Source organism: Myotis lucifugus, unplaced genomic scaffold (assembly GCF_000147115.1).
Source record: "Myotis lucifugus unplaced genomic scaffold, Myoluc2.0 scaffold_69, whole genome shotgun sequence".
Lineage (NCBI taxonomy): Eukaryota > Metazoa > Chordata > Mammalia > Chiroptera > Vespertilionidae > Myotis > Myotis lucifugus.
This window is the reverse complement of record NW_005871117.1, coordinates 3,126,503-3,150,470: the sequence shown is the minus strand read 5'-3', so window position 1 is coordinate 3,150,470 and position 23,968 is coordinate 3,126,503. Positions and strand designations below refer to the sequence as shown.

General features: G+C 33.9%; 1 protein-coding gene across 2 annotated transcripts in view; it reads left to right on the top strand.

Annotated features, from left to right (window-relative positions):
- Positions 1-23,968, top strand: part of ADK (adenosine kinase) — a 448,784-nt gene that overhangs the window by 135,850 nt on the left and 288,966 nt on the right. For both annotated transcript variants that reach the window (XM_006090233.2, XM_023755075.1), the window contains one exon: positions 19,642-19,720. In XM_006090233.2, the coding sequence (XP_006090295.1) occupies positions 19,642-19,720 (79 nt within the window). The remainder of the gene's footprint in view (positions 1-19,641; positions 19,721-23,968) is intronic.

Here is a 23,968-nt window from a genome sequence, read left to right as displayed (position 1 = left end):
AGGAGGAGGAGGGAAACATTAATGTAAGAGAGACCCAGGCTGGGGATTGAGCCTGCAACTGAGGTACATGCGCTTGAACAGGAATCGAACCCATGATCCTTTGGTCCCCAGGCCGATGCTCTAACCACTGAACAACCAGCTAGAGCTGAATATACTTTTTTTTAATTGCATGTTTAAATTCTCTTTTTCCATTTTTCAATTGGGTACTTAATTTTTTTATCAATTTATAAGAATTCTGTATATATTCAGGCTGTGATCCATTTTGATTGGTAAATGCCTTCTCTGACACAGAATTCCTTTTTCACTCCCTTAATGGTATATTTTCATGAGTAGATGTTCATTTTAATGTGGATACTCTTTTTGCTGCCCCTATCTGTTTTTACTCTTTGGATAATTTTGTCTATGGTTGGTTTTTATTTCCTTCTTAAATGTTTGGTAGAATTCACTAATAATGCTATCTAGAGCTGGAGGTTTCTTTGTGAAAATATTTCATTAAAAATAGTTAAAAGGCCCGGCCAGAGTGGCTCAGTTGGTTTAGTGTCCTGTGCACCCAAAGGTTGGTTCTATTCTGGTCAGGGCCCATACCTGGATTGTGGGTTTGATTCCCGGTCAGGAAGAATAGGGAAAGCAACCAATTAATGTTTCTCTCTTCCTCTCCCTCTCCCTTTTTCTCTCCTTCTCTCCCTCCTCCTCTCTTCTCTCTCCCTCTTTCCCTCTTCTTCTTTCTCCCTCCGTCCCTCCCTCCCTCCCTCTTAAATATATCCTCAGGTGAGGATTACAAATAAAAAGGATGTTTTAGTTTTCCACTTATTCCTTTATCGGCTTTGGTAAGATTTGTCTTTATAAGTATGGGTACATTTTGTTTAAATGTTAAAATATATGGGCATACCCTTGTTTATAATATTTTTTGTTATCTTTTAAGATGTATGGATCTATGGAGATGCACCCTTGCATTTCTGCTAATGGTTATTTGTTCCTTTTTTTTTTGTAAGGGTTCATCAGTTTTATAGCCTTTTCAAAGAACCAAGTTTGGCTTTGTTGTTCTACTGTAGAACATGCTTATTTTCTATTTCTACGTATTCATCTCTTCTCTTTGTTATTTTCTTCTTTCTATTTTATTTTGGTTTATTTTACAGGTTTTTTTGTTTGTTTTTTTACATTCTTGCAATGGATGCTAGACCATATAAAAATAAATTTTTGATACATGGCAAGAAAGTTTGCATAAAGTCAGAATCCAATTTACAGATTGATAAAAATAATTGCCAGTTACATTAGAGTCCAAGTCCTCCTTTCTTATATGTAAACAGCTTCTAGAAGTCAGGAAGAGCAATGATTACATATTAATAATGAGTAATGTCTGTGAACCGATGATGGATAGAAAAGTTAATAGTAATGGCACTTAAACATATGAAAGGATGTTTATTCTCTCTCATAAGAGGAATTCAAAATAAACATATTATGACAATTTCTATATATTATATTGAAGAGGTTATAGAGAATAGGTACTTTCATAATATGGGGAGGTAAAAATTGCCACAGTCTCTTTTAAGGAACAGTTTGTATGTTATTTAAATCAAAATAGTAAATGCCTTTGATTTATGAATTATATGTATGGGTAAGGATGTCTGTTTTCATATTACCTGTAAAGACAAAACAAAAAAATAGGCAAAACCTAAATGTTTATTCTAGAGATTAGGTTGTAGCTATACAATGAAAACAATGAAGCCACTAAAAAGAGGTAGGCTATAGGTTTTGGTTGTTATGGAATAAGCTTTGAAAAGGATTGTTTGCTGAAACATATATTTTATTAAAATAGTTTGTGGGTAAAATGTTTGTGTTTTGTATATGCACAGTGAATTTCTGAAGTGCCTAACTGTATAATGTTTATGGAACTGTGTTTCATCATGTTTATGGGGTTGTATTGACTTCTGGTGTTTAACATAGGCTATTCAGCATTTCTTTTGTATTTTCTCACTTATATTGCAAACTCAGAAAATAGAAGATATGGACCATGCTATATGCACATTATGTGCTCTATACTGCCTGGCATAGTACACACTGAATGTTGTACAATAAATATTTTATGAATGCAAAATAGAATTAGTTCACATGCATTTGTTTTACTGTTTCAAAATCTGTTGACACATTACCTTTGATAATCTTTTTCATAGTCCCCTATGATAGATAGGTACAATCATTATTTTATTTACATGTTTCAGAAGAGTGAAGTGAACTCACATGAATAAGTAACTTCTTTTAAGCAGAGGTTGACAAACTACAGTCTGTGGGTCAAATCTTCCCCATCAGTTGTTTTTGTATAGTCTATAAGCTAGAATGGTTTTTATATTTTTTAATGATTGGTTAAAAAAATAATATTATTCCATGACATGTAGGTTATACTAAATTTTAATTTCATTGTTTGTAATTAAAGTTTGTTAGAAGACACTCGTGCCTGTTAATGGTGTATTATCTATGGCTGCTTTTCCACTGTGGCAATGTTGAGTAGTTGCTTCATTCACACTGTCGCTTGGCACACTACACATCTCAGTGATGCAGTTGTAATTCAATAATGTTTCAAGTGTTGTATGTATTGCTGTGTCATAACACTTTAGATGTTATTACTAATCTATACCTATTATGTCAAAACAGAAAAAGGGACTTTGAATCTCATAGTGTTAAGGGAGAGTGGACCGTGGGTTATTTTATTACGTTCGATGGTAAAACATTTGGCTTATTATGCTCTATTAAAAGAATACAATAATTGCCATTACCAAGCTAAGCACTTGTAGTATTCCAAATTCACAAACAGCAACTCTCATAAAAATTAGAAAATTTAAAATATACTATCTCATCACAACAGAATTTTTTTCACAAACACAAAAAAAGTGAAAATGAGGCTGCACCCAAAGTGAGGTTTGGGGTGGCCCATTGGTTAGCCCAAAGATAGCCTTTTACCAGTGGTGAGTTAATTATACTGTACTAGAGCCCTAGTGCACGAGATTCGTGCCCTCGGGGGCTCCCTCAGCCTGCCCTGCACCCTCTCGCAGTCTGGGAGCCCTCGGGGGGTGTCTGACTGATGGCTTAGGCCCGCTTCCCGTGGGGAGAGGGCCTGCCGTCAGTCGGACATCCTTAGTGCTGCCACGGAGGCAGGAGAGGCTCCCTCCACCACCGCTGAGCTCTCCAGCCATGAGCCTGGTTCAGGGCTTCTGGTCGAGTGGCGCTCCCCCTGTGGGAGTGCACTGACCACCAGGGGGCAGCTCCTGCGTTGAGCGTCTGCCCCTTGGTGGTCACTGCACGTCATAGTGACCTGTTGTTCCGCTGTTTGGTCGATTTGCATATTAGCCTTTTATATAGGATTATATTGTAGTAACTGAAGAAATGTGTTCAGACAATAAATTTGTTTAAGAGTATTAGCTTTTAAGAATTGAGAACATTGCTAGCAACAGCAGTAGTCAATTAAAGAAGATAATGACTTTCAGTGATTTTCCTTGGCTCTTGATGAGTCCACAGATGTTTACTGATGCTGCTCAGTTTTCATTTATTCAAAGAGGTAATGCCAAGTTTCAAGTAACTGAAAAATTAGTCTCCATGAAAAGTTTGTAGAAAAACTGCAGGCAATATTATTTTCAAAGAAGTTAAGATAACACTATTTTAACATATGTAGTCTGAAGTTAAGATGTAGTTAAGATGTGTTATAACTGCCGAAACCGGTTTGGCTCAGTGGATAGAGCGTCGGCCTGTGGACTGGAAGGTCCCAGGTTCGATTCCGGTCAAGGGCATGTACCTGTGTTGCGGGCACATCCCCAGTGGGAGATGTGCAGGAGGCGGCTGATCGATGTTTCTCTCTCATCGATGTTTCTGACTGTCTATCTCTCTCCCTTCCTCTCTGTAAAAAATCAATAAAATATATTAAAAAAAAAAGATGTGTTATAACTGATGGTGGTAAAAATATGTGTGAAAAAAAAGTTAATTGGATATATTTACTAAGTTTGTGAAAATGTACATTTTAAGCCTATGATTATTGTATTATTACAATTAAAAATTATAGGAAATATTTGTATCTGTTACTTGTTATTCAACTGGTAATATAAACTGTGAGCTTCATTTGATCTCATGAAGAGATAGTTCCATATGTTTTTATCAGAAATTTGAGCTATTTGGCTTGCTCTATCACTTATCAGTTTGATTACTACAATTTTTTTGAGCTCATAGTTAAGGTTCAAATTTTTCTAGACAAAAAAAAAAAAAAGCTCCAATAACTTTTTTGGAACATTGAATGACTTTGAAAATTACCTTCTGTTCCTGTCTTTATATTGTTTCTTAATGATATAATTAATAGTGTTTCCTAATTGGGAGGAAAAACAGCAGTTATATGTAAAACTTACACTATGCTAGTCATTTGACAGCAACTAAATGTAGTTTGAATTACAAGTAATATCAAACTACTTTATATATGTCTCATTCTGTCAGAAGTTAAAACAAGAAGTGATCTCTCCATTCCCACATACATTTGTAACAAATATATATTCCAGGCTGAAACTATAGTTCCAGCAGTATTTTTCAGACCCTCATGGAAGTGCAAAGGAAACTTAATTTCAAAATCCTCTAACCAGTGCAGTTGAGGAGCTTCCACCTAACCTGTAATTTACAATGTAGTGACATACTAGAAGGCAAATATCAAGAGACTACTATTGTAGAATTCTATAAATGTCTTCTAAGTGATGAATATGCTCAATTAAAATCATATGCATGTGGATTGATATCAGTATTTGGCAGTCCCTATCTGTGTGAAAAGACATTTTCAGAGTTGAAACATGTAAAATCTTATTACAGATCAATGTTAACAGGTGAACATTTGTAATAATTTTTGATGATAGGGAACAGTAACTTTGAACACCAATTAAATGAAATGTTATTAACCCCCAAAGAATTACCCTCTTATCAACAGACCTGAATTACAAAAAAACCTCAAAATTATTCAATTATATTTTAATTTCATCAGCAGTTTTTTTGAAATTTGTTTTCTCTCTTCTTTTATAACTACCTAATATTAACTGCAAAAGATACATTTTCAGTTTTTAAAAAAATATAAATTAAGCGATTTATTCCTTACAATAGCTTTCTGAGAGTTTATTATTATCTCTGGAGAATTTGAAGCTGGGGAAACATCTTTCATAAAAGTATATTTGTAATCTGAAGCCATCACCCAATATTCTTCAGTTAAGCAATACAAAGGATATTGACAGTTGTTATCTGGTTGCTAATATCTCTAAAACCATTGTAGTCTCATTATTTTAGAATTAAGTTTTATGTTTTTATAATTGAGCCCTAGTGTTTATTTATTTTTTTATTTATATTTTATTGATTTTTTACAGAGAGGAAGGGAGAGGGATAGAGAGTTAGAAACATCGATGAGAGAGAAACATCGATCAGCTGCCTCCTGCACACTCCCCACTGGGATTGTGCCCGCAACCAAGGTACATGCCCTTGACTGGAATTGAACCTGGGACCCTTCAGTCCGCAGGCCGACGCTCTATCCGCTGAGCCAAACCGGTTAGGGCCCTAGTGTTTATTTTTACTTTATTTTTTTTTATTCCCTTTATTTTGCTGACTTGGGGCTGCTTTTGTGCTTTGTCTAGTTCTTTACAATGCAATGTTAGGTTATTTACTTGAGATTTCTCTTGTTTCTTGAGATAGGTCTGTAATGATATAAACTTCCCTCTTATTACTACTTTTATTGCAGAATTTTTTTGTTTTGTTTGTTTTTGTTAATCCTCATCCAAGCATATTTTTTCCCCATTGATTTTTAGAAAGAGTGGGAGGGAGCGGGAGAGACAGAGAGAGAAAAACGTCGATGTAAGCGAGAGACATCGATTAGTTGCCTCCTGGACCTGTCCCTACCAGGGTTGGGGATCAAGCATGTAACTGAGGTACATGCCGTTGACCATAATTGAACCCGGGACCCATACAGCCCTCGGGATGACGCTCTAACCACTAGGCAAACCGGCTATGGCCCTAGTGTTTATTTTTGAAGTTTCCTTTTATAGAGCATTTTTATCTCTTGGCACTTTTGTCCTGAATTATAGTTTCTTTTTTCTTACTTTTTAAAAAAAGTCTGTTTATATTCAATGGGATTAAAAACACACCTACTTTTAGAGCAGATTTATCATCTACCCTTCAGGCTGTTCTTTAACATGGAGCTCTTAAAAATGAATATCTTAAGATATTTCCCAGATGTTTTAAACTTCAGCACACTTGTGGTTTTCTTTAGTGTAATCTCTGTTGGTATATTCAGAAGATGAAAGAAAACATCTCTGCAGTATCTAAACACTTTTCACATTGATTTCAATGTCTTCTGCTGCAAAGACATACATAAGATAAAACTTTTATACTGACGAATTTTCAAAATCCTTGCTTTTAAAAGATGTTTTTATAGCTGTAACATTTGATTAGTTGCTTAATGGGTTATGCAGTAGATTTTATTCATAACTTTAATTAAAGTAGAGATTGAGAGTGTTTTGCACCAGGTATTTTCCTAAATGTTGGGAAGTTTGAACATAGTTTTAAAGATGTCAACCATGTAGTTTTTCATAAGAGGATAGCTGAATCGAATATTCTCTGCAAAATCAGCAACTAAGTTATTCCTCTACAATTATAAAAATAGTTGATAACATTTGAGTGCTTATTGTCTTCAAAGCACTGGCATAATCCTCACAACAGAGTGGTATTGTCTTGTATTAAGTGAAAGATCAGGAGTTATTAAATGAAAGAGTGAAATAGTAGTGCACTCCAAACACACACACACACACACACACACACACACACACGAGTGCACGCACACTCACATTCTTTTTCCTCATCTTGAGCCTATTGTAGGGGAAGCATTTAGGAGCACCTCATTTGATCTCATTTGTTTAGAAACAATTTGATTTTGTTTTTTTACCATGCAACATCATATCTAAGTGTTAACCTAAAATTTGTATCTTATAGCTAAGTTTCTAATAACTATATTCTATGTTCTTATTTTTTTTTTAGTTCTTTTGCCTTTGTTTTTTACCTAGTGTTCAGTAGGTATCTAGGACATAGGCAAAATTCCAATCAATGTCAAATTCTTTTTAAAGATATTTGAGGAAAACTAAGGATACCTTAGGAAATAAAAACTCAGAAAACCTAATCTCAAATAATTTAAATTACTTGTCCCATGTCAGACCAAACAATTTGGTGAACATGAAATTAGTCAGGTCTGTCTTGAAACCATTAACAAATGCTTTCTACTCTGATGGATTATAATATGAAATCATATTTTGATCATATTAATATCAAATTTGTCTTATATGTCCTTAGTAAGGAATTTGGCAATTCTGGATATTCCTTCCTTCCTTCCTGAAGTCTCATTTTCTCCTGGTTCTCCTTTTTTTGGAGGTGGGTGTTTGTTTTCCTTTCTTTCTGCTAGAACCTTTTCCTCTTACATGTTGATATTCCACCCACTTCCACTCTTTGGGTTCTTCTCCTGGGTCTGGGCATGGATTTCTTTGGGCTTATTTTACTTGAGGTTTCTGATCTTCTTAAGCCTGTAGAAGTGTGTTTAATCAAATTTGGGAGGTATGAAGACATAATTTCTTCAAAAAATTTTTTTGCACTTTTTTTTCTGTCTTCTTCTGGTGCTATGATGTCATAAATGTTAGATCGTCTAGAGTTATTCCATAGATGTCTAAGTCTTTGGTTCATTTTTTGAAAATCAGTTTTGCCTGTGATGTTCAGACTAAAACTTTTTTATTGATCCGTCTTCAGGTATAGAGTCTTAATTCTGTCTTCTCCATTTTCCTACTGAGCCTATCTAGTGAGTTTTAAAATTTCATTCATTCCATTTTTATTTGGTCTTCTCTGTATCTTCTATTTCTTTGCTGATTCTTTCATTATTTTTTTTCAGATATTTCAAGAGTCCCAGTACTTTGTGATTCCCAGAGTTCTCCTTTTTGGTCCTCTAGTCAGAGAAATGGCACTTTATTTTCCCAGTTCTGCCAAGATTTCCATGACTGAGCCGATGTCTGGCTAAGTAGTGGGAGATACAGAGAGAATAGTCTAAATTTAAACTTATTCAGTGAATTCTTAAACTCATATTAAGTTATTCAGTTCTAGATATTTATTTTATTCTTCTTATTATAATTTCAACTCTGTTGAAATTCTTCATTCTTTTATCTAGTTGATGCATCCTTTCCTTTGTTTCCTTAAAAATATTAATTATGATTATTTTGAGATCCCTTTATTTCCAATGTCTGAATCATTTCTGAAACTATTTCTTTTGTTTCCCCCCTTTTTTGTCTAATTATTTTGCCTCTTTGTATAACTATCAGTTGTTTTGCTTGCCAGACACTGTTTATTTAAGAACTGTAGATCCTTCAGATTTTATCTTCTATTAGAGTGTTCACTCTTTTCTTTATGAGGCAAGTAATCAAGGATTAAGGTAGGTCAAATTTGATTTTCAGTTTTGATAGACTCCTACTCTTTGTTTCTAGAACTTGACCCTCTAGGACTTTTAATTGAGATCACCAGGTCTTGGTCTCATCAGCTCTGAAACAGTCCACCAGAACAAGGGCACCAGTACTGCTCCAAGAGTTTAGAGGGTTAGTTCTTTATCCTCCTGCCCTGTCCACCTTCAAAATTTGGCAAACATCTCAAGTGGGAGACTGACCCTTTGTCAGCATAGGGCCCTCAGTTTCCAATTTTATCACTTTAGTACTTTGTAATGGCTGAAATCCCTACTTTTTTTTTAACCTTGATCTCTACCCCCATTCTAGTATTCTGCTTATACCAAAATCTGAATTTTCAGCTTCTAGATGTAATCAGTATAGATACATGTCCTCTCTCAGTGCTTAAGGGTAAAGTGTCCATGTATCTCCACTTCTGCTAGGACTTTCATTGCTTGCCCATTATGTTTTTAGTTCCTTTTCTCCTGGTTTTTGTTTTATAATAAGCACTGCCTGACTGGGAGAACTTTCTGCTTTTCAGGTGATTTTGGTTAACCTTCTTAGCTTTCCATCCACTTTCAGAATTGAGCAAATGTGTTATTGGGCAAACCATATGTCAAATGTTTGCAATCCCCGATATGTCAAATTTTGTCTCTCTAACCCGATGTTACTGACTATAAATTTGGACAGGTCAAACAAACAGTTGCCAGTTCTGGCCTTCCCTCTAAACAGTTCTCACCTCCCTGGGAATGTATTCATTTGGTCCTTGTTGCTTCCACAGCTCTTTTGTACCTTTAATGATTGTAATTAATATGACTTTTCTAGTTCTTGCAAGCAGGAATTTTGGCTGTGTCCCTCTATATGCTACTCAAAATCAAAAATTCCATATGTTATGTTTTGAGAAGATATTTAAAAGTTTTACTGCCTCTGATAGTGATTTTTTTTTAAGTTTGGTAGAGGAAAAATAATTGTTGCTTGAATACATTTTCTGCATATCAGCATATGTTTCTAGAATTTTTCTGTGATCAGAGAAACTAAGGCCCCATTACAAACCATGGATTCTGTGGTAGAAATAACAGCTGAAATCAAACCAATAATGAAGGAAGGAGGTATAACTTAGGTTTTAGAACTGACTGTGGACATACAGATGGCATGTTAGATTTACCAAAAGACTACATAGCTCATTTTGAAAACTCCTGTCCTGCAATATTTCTCTTCTCCTTATATATGGGTTTTTCCTTTATGTTTAAATATAAATGTCAAACAATTTTATTATTTAATGAAAATTGTAAGTTGGTTTAATAAAATTTTGTTGTGTGTTTTTATAATGGGTAGAAACCTAATGCACATATCATGCATCTGAGTTTAGGTATAATTCATTTCATTTTAATAATCTACTAGAGGCCCAGTGCACAAATTTGTGCACGAGTGGGGTTCCTCAGCCTGGCTGGCGATCAAGGCCTATTGGGGTGGGTGGCTGCGGGAAGTTGGCTGGCCATGGGAGGTTGGCTGTGGGAGCACACTGACCACCAGGGGGCAGCTCCTGCATTGAGCATCTGCCCCCTGGTGGTGAGTGCGCATCATAGTGACTGGTTGACCGGTCATTCTGGTTGTTCCGACATAAGGGTCGCTTAGGCTTTATATATATACTTATATACAAAGTGCTTGTCAACAGTATTTTTTATTGTCTCGTGCAAAAACTTCATTCATTTTTAGTGTTATAAATGAATCAAAAACACTTAAACCTTTGAGTCATTTTAGAATTGAATAAGGAGTTATCTAAGTAACACATGCTTAAAACTGCTTTCTTATCAAAGAAAATGAAGTTAGAGGTCGGAGCAATACCTTTAAATTACAACCCTTATGAACTAATAGCTTAACCTCAGTTTTGAATGACTGTTACTTTTTCCATCTTTTAAAAATATGCTTAAATGTAAACACATGTGGGAAATGTTCTTTTGGCTTTTATCAAACTGACATTTAAGTGAATTTTTTTTTTACTTCACTAAACATTTGTGGTAAAAGATTTCAAAGCTTTGAATCTTACAATTTGCCTATGGATCCCCCACCCCACCCCCGTGTTATTATATTAGCATTTGGTCTTAATAAGTATAACCTGTTTAGAATTAACTGATTTTTTTTCATTTATTATTTGTTTAGATAAGTTCAGGAAAGAACTTCATCAAAAACACGACTTGGCAGTTATGAATGCGTTCTTAAGGGAGTTAATTTTTTTTTAAGTTTTACTCTAAAAACTTTATTTATGTCTTATCCCTCATGTATCTTCCTTTATGAAATGTTCAAAATTGTTGATGTTTGTTTCTGTGCTGTGGTGATGTTAGCGCAATGTGAGATATTCTTTATCTACTGATATATGCTGAACTCTAATTTTCTCCCCAAGACTGGAATAGGAAAGGTTTTTAGTTACTGTGAAAGTGGGAAGCAATTGCCCTAAGAATAAACTAGGAACTGTAGAGGGTGGTTTTGCGTACATTTTCCTGTTCATAATTTTTCTTACTTCTTATTTATAAGGACTTTTTGATTTAAGAATTATTGGTGCTTAGTTATAGAGTGTAATAATAAAATCTTTCTCATTTCAACTAGTATTTACATAATATCAGATAACTAGAAAAATTACCATTATACTTTAAAAAGCTATTTCTGTTCTTTAATTTTCTCTCTCTTTTCCTTTTTTTTATTATCCTTTTCTTATCTTTTTGCTTTTTAGAATGCATCTTCTGAATGCATTAACTTAAAAATGATTAGTCAACAACTCTCTTTTATTAAAAAGTAATTTGTTTAGTTTCAGGCCATAAGGTTTTTATTCTGAATGTTCTTATATTTGTTGTATATGTTTTTAACATTTTCTTAATTATTGGCTGGATCTTTTTTAATATGTCCCAAGTCTGCCACTTGCAAAAGGGAAACTCATCAAAAGTCACTTAAACTGGGCTTGGAGAATAACAAATATGAATTTTCTCAACATTCTTGAAACAAGGGACACAAATATAATCACATATAACCTGTACCATTAAAATTGCTAGGAGACAGAATATACTAAGAATTCAAATTTCTTATAAGTAGAGGAAGAAATATCATATTCCAATAGAACTCTTATTGCTTCTGTATATCTGTACCTTAGGAGAGTAGAAGTGAATAGGAGGCTTAAGAGACTGTGAAAAAGAAGGGAGATATGGAGAGTGTAGTTCAAGATCAGACACAATCACTCCTGAAAAGAAAAAGTCTAACACACAGGCCTCAGACTTGTGTTTTGGACATAGAGCAGGATCAGGCAAGCCCTCTTTTCAGTATATTGTCCCCAATGTACTAGTATTCTAGTTAGCCCTGTTTTTTTGCCCTGTAAGGAGCTTGTCCAGTAGGAGCCCTGAGCTTTGTCCTGTACAGAGCAAGGGATCTCGCTAGAAGAGAGATACATAATGGAAAAGGAGGTGACAAGAAATGAGGTAAGACAATGGCTTTGGATTGTGTTGGATTAATTGAACATATCAATAGTAACCCCCAAATCAAATGATTTCATAGACATAAACCTTATCTTCTGAGAACATTTTCACGGAAGTATTACAAATAAAAGTGTGTTATATATGCAACCTATTCCAAAATGATTTGGAATAACTAAATATTTATGTATCTATAGAAAAATGAAAAACCTGCAAAAATTGGTGATCTTGGCAAAAAGTGTACAGGTGTTCTCTTATTCTTGCAGCCTTTTCATACTTTGAAACTAATTTCAAAATCCAAAGTTTAAAAATGAGTCACTAAAATTCAAAATTTGTGTCTTTACTTAGAAAATTGGGATAATTGTTTTGATCTTTAGGATTATTTTGAGTTTCAAATGTGGTTTATGTATGTCTCTGTGTGTCCATGTTTATGTCTTTCTGTGTAGGTAGAGATGTACATATGTATATACATAAATGCAGAGAGGGACAGATTGTTCTTTGGAATTTCCTTAATTGGTTACCTAGATATGTGTGTGTGTGTGTGTGTGTGTGTGTGTGTGTGTGTGTGTGTATTAAAAAAATAATATATATTGAGGTATAATCTGTATGGAGTGAAATTTATTTTTTTATGTGTACAATTTATGAGTTTGGACAAGTGTATACAATTTGTGTAACCGTCACCAAAAGAGAATATTTCCATTGCCCCTCAAATTCACATTTCTTTATAGTCAGTTTCTTCTCTCCCCTAAGCTGCTGGCAATCACTACTCTGATTTCTATTCCTATAGCTTTATCTTACCCAGAATGTCAAATGAATGGGATCATATTTTATGTAGCCCTTTTATGTCTGGCTTTCTTTAACATAACCTAATATTTCTGAGATTCAGTCATGTTCTTGAATGTATTCGTTGTTTCTTTTCATTGCTTAATAGTATTTCTTGTATGAATGTACTATAATTTGTTTATCCATTCACTAATTGAAGGATATGTGGGTTGTTTGAAGTGTTTGGTGATTATAAATAAGGCTTTTATAACGCGTCATGTGCCTGAGTTGTCTGGTAACTACATGTTTAATTTTTAAAGAGATTGCCAAATTATTTTCTAAAGAGGCTGTACCATTTTTCATTTTTATTTTATGAGCATTTCAATTGCTTTACATCCTTTTCAGCACTTAGTATTGTCATTTTTTTAAGTCATTCTAATAGATATATCTCCATATGGTTTTAATTTGGATTTCCTTAATGAGTAATGATATTAAAAATTTATGCTTATTTGCCATCTGTATCTTTTCTTTGTTACTATTAATATTTTGCCCAATTTTTTATTTTGAGAGTTCTTGATAATATTCTGGATAGTATAACCTTCTCAAAGTTAATAATTGTAGTAAAAAGTATTTCTATAACAATAAGTCTATTTTAAAAATAGTTGAGCAATTATGTTTAAGTCAGAAATTATGAACTGTGCTTTTGTATCCTTAATCACTAGAATCACTGTGACATATTCAGACTCTATATCATAGGATGTCAGACTTGTCAGGGATTAATTTTATGTAATATGAAAAATATCATTGCTGCTAAGTCAGTGTTTTTTAGGAATGTCAGAAAATAAGTTAGTATTTCTAAAATTTTATATTCAATTTCTCACATTTATATAACTTTGCCATTTGTCTTGCTGATTTATGGGTAATTCATGTAAGGTTTAAAAAGGTATTTTGGAAGAAATTATTTAACCAAAAACCAAATGAAGATAGGAATTAAAAATGCTCTAGATTTTAAAACCTTTAAATCTTACAAATTGAACTAAACCATACTTGGTCCTCAGGTTATGGGAGGAAGACTTACTTTTCATTCAGATCCTTATGTGTGGATCTCAGTCAGTGGAATTAAGAGTCCTGTGATTATTTTTCTAAGGTATGGTAACTATACATGGTTATATTAGCATCTTCCAACAAATATTGTTTTTTTTCTTTTTATTGAATTTATCGGGTGACACGGGTTAACAAAATTATACAGGCTTCAGGTGCATAATTCCATAACACAACATCTGTACACTGTATTGTGTGTTCACCACAAGTCAAGTCTCCTTCCATCACCATTTATCTCCCCTATTCCTTCTTCTACCTCTCCCCATGTCCCTCCCCCAGGCAATTACCACACTTGGCTGTGTCCATGAGTTTTTTCTCTCATTTTTAAATTTTTTTTGCTCAACCCTTCTACCTCTGCACTGAATTCCCCCCACCCCCAACCGTGGACATCTGTCAGCCTGCTTGCTGTCTATGAGTCTGTCTCTATTTTGCTTGTTAGTTCATTTTGTTCATTAGATTCCACATATGAGTGAAATCATATGGTACTTGTCTTTCTCTGACTGGCTTATTTCACTTAGCATAATGCTCTCCAGATCCATCCATGCAGTTGCAAAGGGTAAGATTTCCTTCTTTTTTTACCGATTAGTAGTATCCCATTATGCAAATGTACCACAGCTTTTTTATCCACTTATCTACTGATGGACACTTGGGCTGCTTCCAAATCATGGCTATTGTAAATAATGCGGCAATGAGCATAGGGGCACATATATTCTTTCAAGTTAGTATTTCTTTGAGTAAACTCTCAGAAGGAGAATCACTGGGGTCATAAGACAGTTCTATTTTTAATTTCTTGAGGTAAACTCTATACTGTTTTCCACAGTGGCTGCATCAATCTGCATTCCCACCAACAGTACACAAGAGTTCCTTTTTCTCCCCGTCCTTGTCAATACTTGTTGTTTGTTGATTTAATGATGATAGCTATTCTGATAGATGTGAGGTGATATCTCATTGTGGTTTTAATTTGAATATCTCTGATCATTAGTGACACTGAGCATTTTTTTCATATGTCTATTGGCCATCTGTATGTCCTCTTTGGAGAAGTGTCTATCCATTGCACACTTTTGATTGGATTAGTTGTTTTTTGTTTGGTTTTATTTTTGATGTTGAGTTATATTACTTCTTTATAAATTCTGGATATTAAGCCCTTATCAGATATATCGGTGAATTTATTCTCCCATTCAGTGGGCTCCCATTCAGTGGGTTGTCCTTTGATTTTGTTTATGGTTTCCTTTCCTGTGCAAAAGTTTTTAGTTTAATGTAGTCCATTTGTTTATTTTTATTTATTTAATTTTTTAATTTTGCCTGAAACTATATAACAGAAAAAATAACCCTGGTCAGGTAGCTCAGTTGGATAGAGTATTGTTCTGATATGCCAAGGTTTTGGGTTTGATCTCCAATCAGGGCACATACAAGAAGCAACCAATGAATGCATAAATAAGTGGCGCAACAAATCCATGTCTGTCTGTCTCTCTCTCTCTCTCTCTCTCTCTCTCTCTCTCTCTCTCTCTCTCATCAACCAGTAAAACTTTTGCTATGAGAAATGTCTGAGATTTTACTGCCTGTGTTCTCTTTAGGGTTTTTATGGATTCGAGTCTAACATTTAAGTCTTTAATCTATTTTGAGTTTTTGTGTAGTAAGAAGGTGGTCTAGTTTCATTTTTTTGCATGTTATCTGTCCAATTTTCCCAGCACCATTTATTGAATAGACTGTCTTTACCCCCTTGTGTGTTTTTGCCTCCATTGTCAAATATTGACATAAAGGCATGAGTTTATTTCTGGGCTCTCTATTCTGTTCCATTGATTATATATATATTTTTAAATTTATTCTATTTCTTGGGGTGACTGGTTAATAAAATTATCATCTGTATATTGTATTGTGTGTTTAACACCTCCAGTAAAGTCTCCTTCCACCACTATTTATCCCCTCTTCTATGTCTGTTTTTATGCCCGTACCATGCTGTTTTGATTACTATGGCCTTGTATAGTTTGATATCAGGTAGCATAATTTCTCCAACTTTGTTCTTATTTCTCAAGATTGATGTTGCTATTCGTGATCTTTTGTGGTTCCATATAAATTTTTAAAATATTTACTCTAAATAATTGTGTGAAATATGCCATTGGTATCTTGATAGAGATTGCATTGAATCTATAGGTTATTTTGGATAGCATGAACATTTTAATGATTTCAATTTTTCTACCCATGAACTTGGCATATGCTTCTACTTTATTGTGTCTTCTTCGATATTTTCTTCAGTGTCTTATAATTTTTTGAGTGCAGGTCTTTTACGTCCTTGGTTAAATGTATAATTAGGCATTTTATTCCTTTTTGAAGCAATTCAAGGAAATTGAATAGCAAGAAATTCTGAATTAAACTCCAGTGACACTTATTTTTATTTAAAAGTTATCCTTAATAAAAATGGTTTCATTTATAAGGGGGGATAAATGGTGATGGAGGGAGACTTGATTTGGGGTTGTAAACACAATACAGTATACAGATTATGTATTGTAGAATTGTATACCTGAAACCTGTATAATTTTATTAACCAATGTCACTCCAATAAATTCAATTAAAAATTTCTATATTTGATCATTTGACCTGATACCTTTTCTTGTGCACAGTACCACTCTAAGGAGGTTACTGTGTCTCCAGAAATTTAATATTAAACTAGGATTAAAGACTAGTATTTAGTCACAGTTTTGCCTACCACATTAGTGTTTGAAACCTTCTCCACTTCCCTGTATTTTACTTTTCTTATCAAAAGCAAAGCATAAATATAGATACAGATAGATAGATAGCCATCATATTAATTGTCAGGAATTCTAAATTGTTTATTAGGTATTTAGTAATATGTGATATGAGAGTGGAAAGCATTACTTAGAATTTAAATTCCCCTATACACTATCAGAATAAATACTAAAACTTCTTTAGAAATATACAGTATATTGTTTTTTGCTTTTTTCCATAAGATTAGTCCATAAGAAATTCTGAATTAAACCCCAGTGATACTCATTTTTATTTAAAAGTTACCCTTAATAAAAATGCTTTCACTATAAATTGAAATAAGCACATGATCAAATTGTAGAAGATTAAAGGGAACAAATCTTGCCTCATTGCAAAAAATTCCCTAAGTGGAAATATTTTTTTGTGTGTGTTTTTTTAAAATAATTTTTTTAATTTTTGAGAGGAAGGAAGAGTGAGCGATAGAAACATCAATGATGACAGAGAATCATGGATTGGCTGCCTCCTGCATAGGGATCGAGCCTGCAATCCGGGCATGTGTCCTTGACTGGAATCGAACCCAGGACCCTTTAGTCCGCAGGCCAATGCTCTATCCACTGAGCCAAGCCAGCTAGGGCTGGAAATGTTTTTGGTTTGTCAGTCAACCATTTAGGATTTTTCTTTGCTGCATATGATTTTTCTTCTTTCTTGTATCTCCTTTTCAAATACCATCCAACTAGTTATCCAAAGTACAAATCTCAGAATTGCCATTCCTCTGACATATCTTCCATTTGCAGTTATTTATCACATGCTATGTCTTCAACATCAGAAATGATTCCTTAGCTTGATCACTTTTCTCCAGCTGTTAGCTCAGTATCTTACCTTTGGTATGAACTATTCTAGTCAGGTGATCTACCTCTTTTTTATTATTATTTTTAATTTTTTATATAAGTATAGTAGGTATACAATCTTATATTTGTTATATTAATTTCAGGTTTACAATAGTGAATTGACATACTTCCTTTCTTTATTCCATCCTGTCCTCCAAACAGTGCTATCATCATTTAAAAACAAACAAACCAGCTGCCTTTCACACTAGTAGTAAACAGATTTTAATAATTCCTAGTTGTCTACTGAATAATGTCTAAATTTATTAGCCTGGCAGAGCGAACAATCTACCTTTTCTTTGTCAGTTTTTACTACTTTTATTTTGACCTACATTTTAGTCTGTGTTTAACCTGTTTCTCTGAATATGTCATGTCTTTTTTATTTACCCTCCTGAATAATTTTTCTTCCTTATCTGTCAAATTCCAGTTCCAGATGTTAAACTTTCCTTGCCTGTTTCATTCAGAATCACTTACTTTTCTGCTTTATGCGTTTAGTTTGACTTTGTTCTATATATATAGTTCTTTTTAAATAATTGTATGGAAAGTTGCCATGTTCTTCCATTATAAAATGAAGTATACTTAAAAATGTTTTTATTACAAAATAGTTTATATGCTTATTACACATTCAATAAATTTATATAAGATTCATAATTGCTTCTAATTTGGAGCTAACCACTGTTAACACCTTGGTTGTAATCTTCCTGGTTCTTTTTAGTACACATGTATACTGGGTAATTTTGTTTGCAATATACATATGTATATTGTAATTTTGTTGCATTGTATTGTGCAAATATTTTCTCTATGCAATTAAGATTTCAGGTCCTCATCTCTGCACTAAGGCAATTGATCACTCTCTGTTTACTTTGTCCATTCTCCCCCTTTCTCCTCCAATCTCTAATGTTACTCTTAGCTGTTACCTAGTTAACACTTGGAGTGCGGGTGAATTTCCCGCCAAAATATAAGATGGCTCTGTCTTTTGGTTTTGTTCCATCCACCAAAAGGGTGGATTACAAACAAATATTTGGTAATACGCAGTTACAATCGGCCCGAGTTTACACGTTTCCCGCACTCCACCGCAAATCTATATGAACCGAGTTAAAGACGGCTCCCGCGGAGTACGCGCAATTCACGCGAGCCGACTTAACTCGTTTCCCGCACTCCAAGTTTAATAAAGTAATTAGAGAACTTCCTGTGATTACCCAAACCATCCACCTACTAGTATATGTATCTGTGTCCTATGTACTTTGCTTTTCTACTGTCATTACATTAGTAGTATTAGTGGTAGATAAATATTGCTGTCAAAGTTCTGAGCAGGTTTGCTAATTGTGTTCATTGGCATCTCAGGTTTTACAGATGGAATCCCAAGGCAATTTGAATATGCGACTGGCTATAACTCCCTTTTCTCTATCCCAAATCTAGCCATCTTTAAATTTATCTTTTTTTATATACATATATTTTAAAGTTCTGTAAAATGTTTCACTTGAATAGCAGGATCTACTACAAGTTTGGAAAATATTTTCAAGTCTGAAATCTTCCTTGAATATTCTACTCACATCCTCGAGACATGTAGTCAGGAGTACTGACTTGTGATCCACATTAGTAAATGCCATCTAATGTGACCCTTATTCCAATCAGTGTCCAAAGTCCCCTGGCTGAGGGTGTGTAATAGGAGGGGTGTACATGAAAAGTTACATGTATATTAACTATGTATATATTTTCCTGAAGAGAAGTTAGCTTTTATCAGATTCCAAAATAATAAGATATCAAAGCTTAAATCATCTCTCTCTGTGCCTTTATTTGTCAGATACAGAAATTGTCACCAAGCAACTTGCCTGTAATCATACAACCCAATGTGGTTTCCTGATTCTTTAAATTATAAACCGTTAGTCCTCATAATATGTAAAACTTTGAAAACTTATAAGAATATACATTTATAAAGATTTTAGAGAGCAACAATGTAGGAAAATATGCATTGCTTATTATGAATTTTTATTTCTAACTTTAGTTTAATGATTAATAATGGAAAGCCTTTATATTTTAAATTCTTATAGTTGTACATTTGTATAATAAATTTCTTAAGTATGGGTAGTAGCAAAGTTTTTTATACAATATTTTAATTCATTTATGCATCATAATTATATAATTAAAAATTCCACTAATTGCAATTTAATGCGCTTCTAATCAGAAATTTGCATTGTGACAACTGACATATGCTAACTTACTTTTTCTACTGTGGTTTCCTTACAGGTTTAATGAACTTGTAAAAAAATTCAAAGTCGAATATCATGCTGGTGGTTCTACCCAGAATTCAATGAAAGTGGCCCAGGTTGGTTAATTCTTTTTTAAAAAAGTTATAAAGAAATAGATTCAAACTGATTCTAGACTTTTGGTCATTGCATAATTGTTCCAATCTATATTTTGTTGCTATTGAATAGTTTTGTTAGTTCTGAATTAGGATTTTAGAAGTCATTTTCCATCTAATCAACAAAAATTATTTTAATTGGTATTTTTTTGGTTATTGGTAAGTTTGCACATCTTTAATGTGTTTATTGTTTATTTACATTTTTTCTTTCTTAATTGTCAAATTCTTTGATTATTATTTTTTAAATGTTCATGTACTGGTTTGTAGAAATTCCTCATTTGATAGCTTTTTATCCTATAAATTGAAAGTATTATTTGTACTTTAACTCTTCTAGTGGCTTTTACTGGGCTGAAGTGTTTAGTTTTTTTTAATATAATTAAGCTTTATGGCTTCTGCATTTCATATAAGTGCTTAGAAAGGACATTTCTAACAGAAAAGGGATAATGTATTAGTTCACTCAGGCTGCCATAATAAAATACCACGGACTGGATGGCATAAAGGAGAAATTTATATTCTTATAGTTCTAGAGGTTTAAGTCCAAGATCAAAGTTCCATCAGGGTTAGTTTTTGGAGAGGTCTCCTTCCTGCCTTGTAGATGGCTGCCTTCTTACTGTGTTTTTACATGACCTTTCTTCTGTGCCCACATGGAGACAGACATCTCTTGTGTTTCTTCCTCTAATGTAGACACCAGTCCTATTGGATAAGGGCCCTACCCCTGGGACCTCATTTAACTTAATTATTTCCTGAAAGGCCCTATCTCCAAAGAAGTCACTGGTTTGGGGCTTCAACATATGAATTGCAGGATGGGGACTCAATTCTGTCCATAACTGATACCTTTTTTAAAGCCTTAGTCTATCAAAAACACATTCTAATACCTCTTCAGTTGTTTCTCTTTCTAGATCTGGGAGAGTATTAGCTGTCCACTAATAAATTCTCTCCTTTCTTGAGCATTTTCATCAATCTCTACCTTTCCAAAGTTTATTGCTTACATAATTAATATCATGACCTTATTGGATTTCTGGCTGATATTGTTCTCATTAATAAAATAATCATTGTCCAACAGTTATTATTTTACAATTTTTATAATACTCCATGTGCATTGTAACAATGTACTCTAGTAATGCTTTATTTAGTCCTATCTTTAGCAAGGAAATATATGGAATTCAAAGTTTTGAGTGGCTCATCCAGTATTTTTATCTTATTAGTGATATTTTTGTAGTTGACCTAATTGCCAGACTAGCAGTCTTTCTTTGATATCATAGGAAGAGCAATTCAGTTCGGATCAGCTCAGCCAATATGTACAAGAAATGTTCTTTTTTGTTTTTCCCTTTTCTCCCTTTATTTCTTGTCATTTATTAAATTTCTACTGTGTTCCAGGTAGTCTGTTAGATGTTGGTGATACAAAAGCTAATAATCTACTTGGCCCACACCGTTGAAGCGTTTATTGTAGTGAAAATGTATCTGGCGATGGGGGTGTAGGGATGGGGAGAGAGAATTATAAACTATTAAGTATAATATAATGTTGTAGGAGCAACCCTCTCTATCCCTAGAATACAAACAAACAAATTTATAAGAACCAGAATAAAAATATATCTGTACTCAGATATATATGTGATTTCTTCAGTTTCTGGAAACTTGAAGGCAAAACTGTGTATCTTCCTAAGTACACCTCCAGTGTGATGTTCTATTCCTAGTTGACTCACAATAATTCCCATTTTCTCAGTAGGATTTTTATCTCATGTCCTAGATTTTAGGAAGTTTTACATTTGAACTAGGAAAACAGAGATACCCTGAATAGCAGTGTTTCTCTACCCAACTTGAACTCCACTCCCCACTATAAGACTGGCTTATCAGTCTATTTCCTAAGATTTTTTTTTTCAAACTTTTTGTGAAACCTTTCAGAGACTGTCATAAGGAGGCGAGGGCAATGTTAGATTTGTTCTAGATTTTTTTGCTTTAAAGGCAAGCAGTTCTCTTTTTTTTCCTGTTTTGTATATTAGCTTTTAAAAGTTTTACTGCCCACCACATATCCATTAGGGTGGTTTCTATCACATAAACATAAAATACCAAGTGTTGGCAAGGATGTAGAGAAATTGGGAACCTTTATACTGTTTGTGGGAATGTAAAATTGTGTAGCCACTATGGAAACAGTGTGGCTATTTCTCAGACAATTACAAATAGAAATACTATCTGATCCAGCGATTTCACTTCTGAGTATGTTATGGACTGAATGTTTGTGTCCACATATTGAAGCCCTAACACCCAATATGATCGTATTTGGAGATGAGGCCTTTGAGAGGTTATTATGGCTAAATGAGAATGAGGGATCCCCTTATAAGAAGAGACACCACAAAGCTTGCTCTCTCTTTGTGTCTCTCCCTCTCCCCCTTTTCCTCCCTTCCTCTATACCACATGAGGATAGAGTGTTCTCACTAGGGTCTGAACCAACTACACCTTGATCTTGGATTTCTCAACCTCCAGAACTGTTAGAAATAAATTTTCTATTGCTTTAAGTGATCCAGTTTATGATATTTTGTATGGCAGCCTAAGCAGACTAAGACAGGTTACATACTCAAAAGAATTAAAAGCAGCATTATTCACAATAGCCCAAAGTGTTCTTCAGTGGATGAATGAATAAACAAAATATGTGTCTGTGTGTGTGTGTGTGTGTGTTTGTGTGTACATATACCCATATATGTATGTATAAAGTATATAGACACAATGGAATATTATTCAGCCTTAGAAAGGAAAAAAATTCTGACATACTACAGACCTGTAAGAATCTTGAAGGCATTAATGCTAAGTGAAATAAGCTAGTCATGAAGTACTTAGAGTAGTCAAATTCATAGAGCTGGAAAGTAGAAGGGTGGTTGCCAGGGGGTGGCAGGAAGGGGAAATGCAGAATTACTGCCTAATGGGTAGAGTTTCAGTTTTACAAGATGAAAAGAGTTCTAGAAATGGATAGTAGTGATGGTTGTAAACAATGTGATTGTGCTTAATGCCATTGTACTCATATAATTAAAAATGATTAAAAAGGTAAATTTTGTGTTATGTCTGTTTTAGCACAATTAAAAATAAAAAATAGATTCTAGAAATGCTTCAGCAGGGAATGATATCAACCTGATGCATTTATAGATTTCATTTGCTTATTCAGCAATCAGAGAGGCAACAGAACGAGAGTATGGGCTTGATCTTAGGATCATATAGTCCATTAGAACTGGGTTTAAGTTCAATCTTTGTCACTTTACTGGCTGATCAATTTAGTCAACTTTTTGGGGCCTTTCATATTTAAATGTGGGGTTAAAAGCTTACCTCAGATGGAAGTTGTAAGGATTAATGAGATAATGAATGTTAAAAAAAATTATAGTACCTTCAAAGGAAAGTTTGGAAACCACTAAGGTTGAAGGTCATCCCCCCTCTTCCCCATTTTTTCTGAGTTTTCTTTACTTTAACAAAACTACATTTACCCATTCATGGACAGTACAACCAGGTTTGTGGCTCTCATCCACTTAAAAATATTTACTAGTATTTCAATCTAGCCCTCAGTTGAACATCTTGTTTAGCTTTTCAGTTCTTCTAATATTTTGAGAGTACTTTTCCTTTCCATCTGATTGATGAGCCAACTACATAACTGCCAAATTGTAATTTATGACTAGGATAACCACACAGTTTGAAAAATATTCTTTTAGAAGAAGAATTTCTCAGATTTTTCATTGGCAGTCATTAACAGGAAGAACTGATTCCATTGTACGTAAAGCAGATTGTGCATTGTACATTGAGCATCTGCTATGTTTTAGTCATTGTGTTAGGTAATAACTGGTAACCTAAGCTGTCCTGTCTAAATTTTGAGTAAAATCTAAAAAAAGTATTTAGAGCCTTAGAGGCAACAATCCTAAAATAGCCTTGGTTGTATCTAATGTGGTGAATGAATAAGGACATTGAAATTGGCTTAAAGCTGTCCAAAAAGTCTAGGCAAATACAATAGAAAGGAGTTGACAGGGACAGCCCACCAGGGATGGTGCTGGGTTTTGTTAATGTTAGTGTGTTTGATTGGATGTTTTGGGGTCATTGTCTTCTTTTCTTATTCATTTGAATTATCCTTCACCCCAGAAAACAACTGGATTACAGCTTTCCTCTATTACTCTAGATTATTGAAAATTTTGTCCAAATATTGGACAAAAATATTAGTGCAATAGACGTATACTAGTTGAG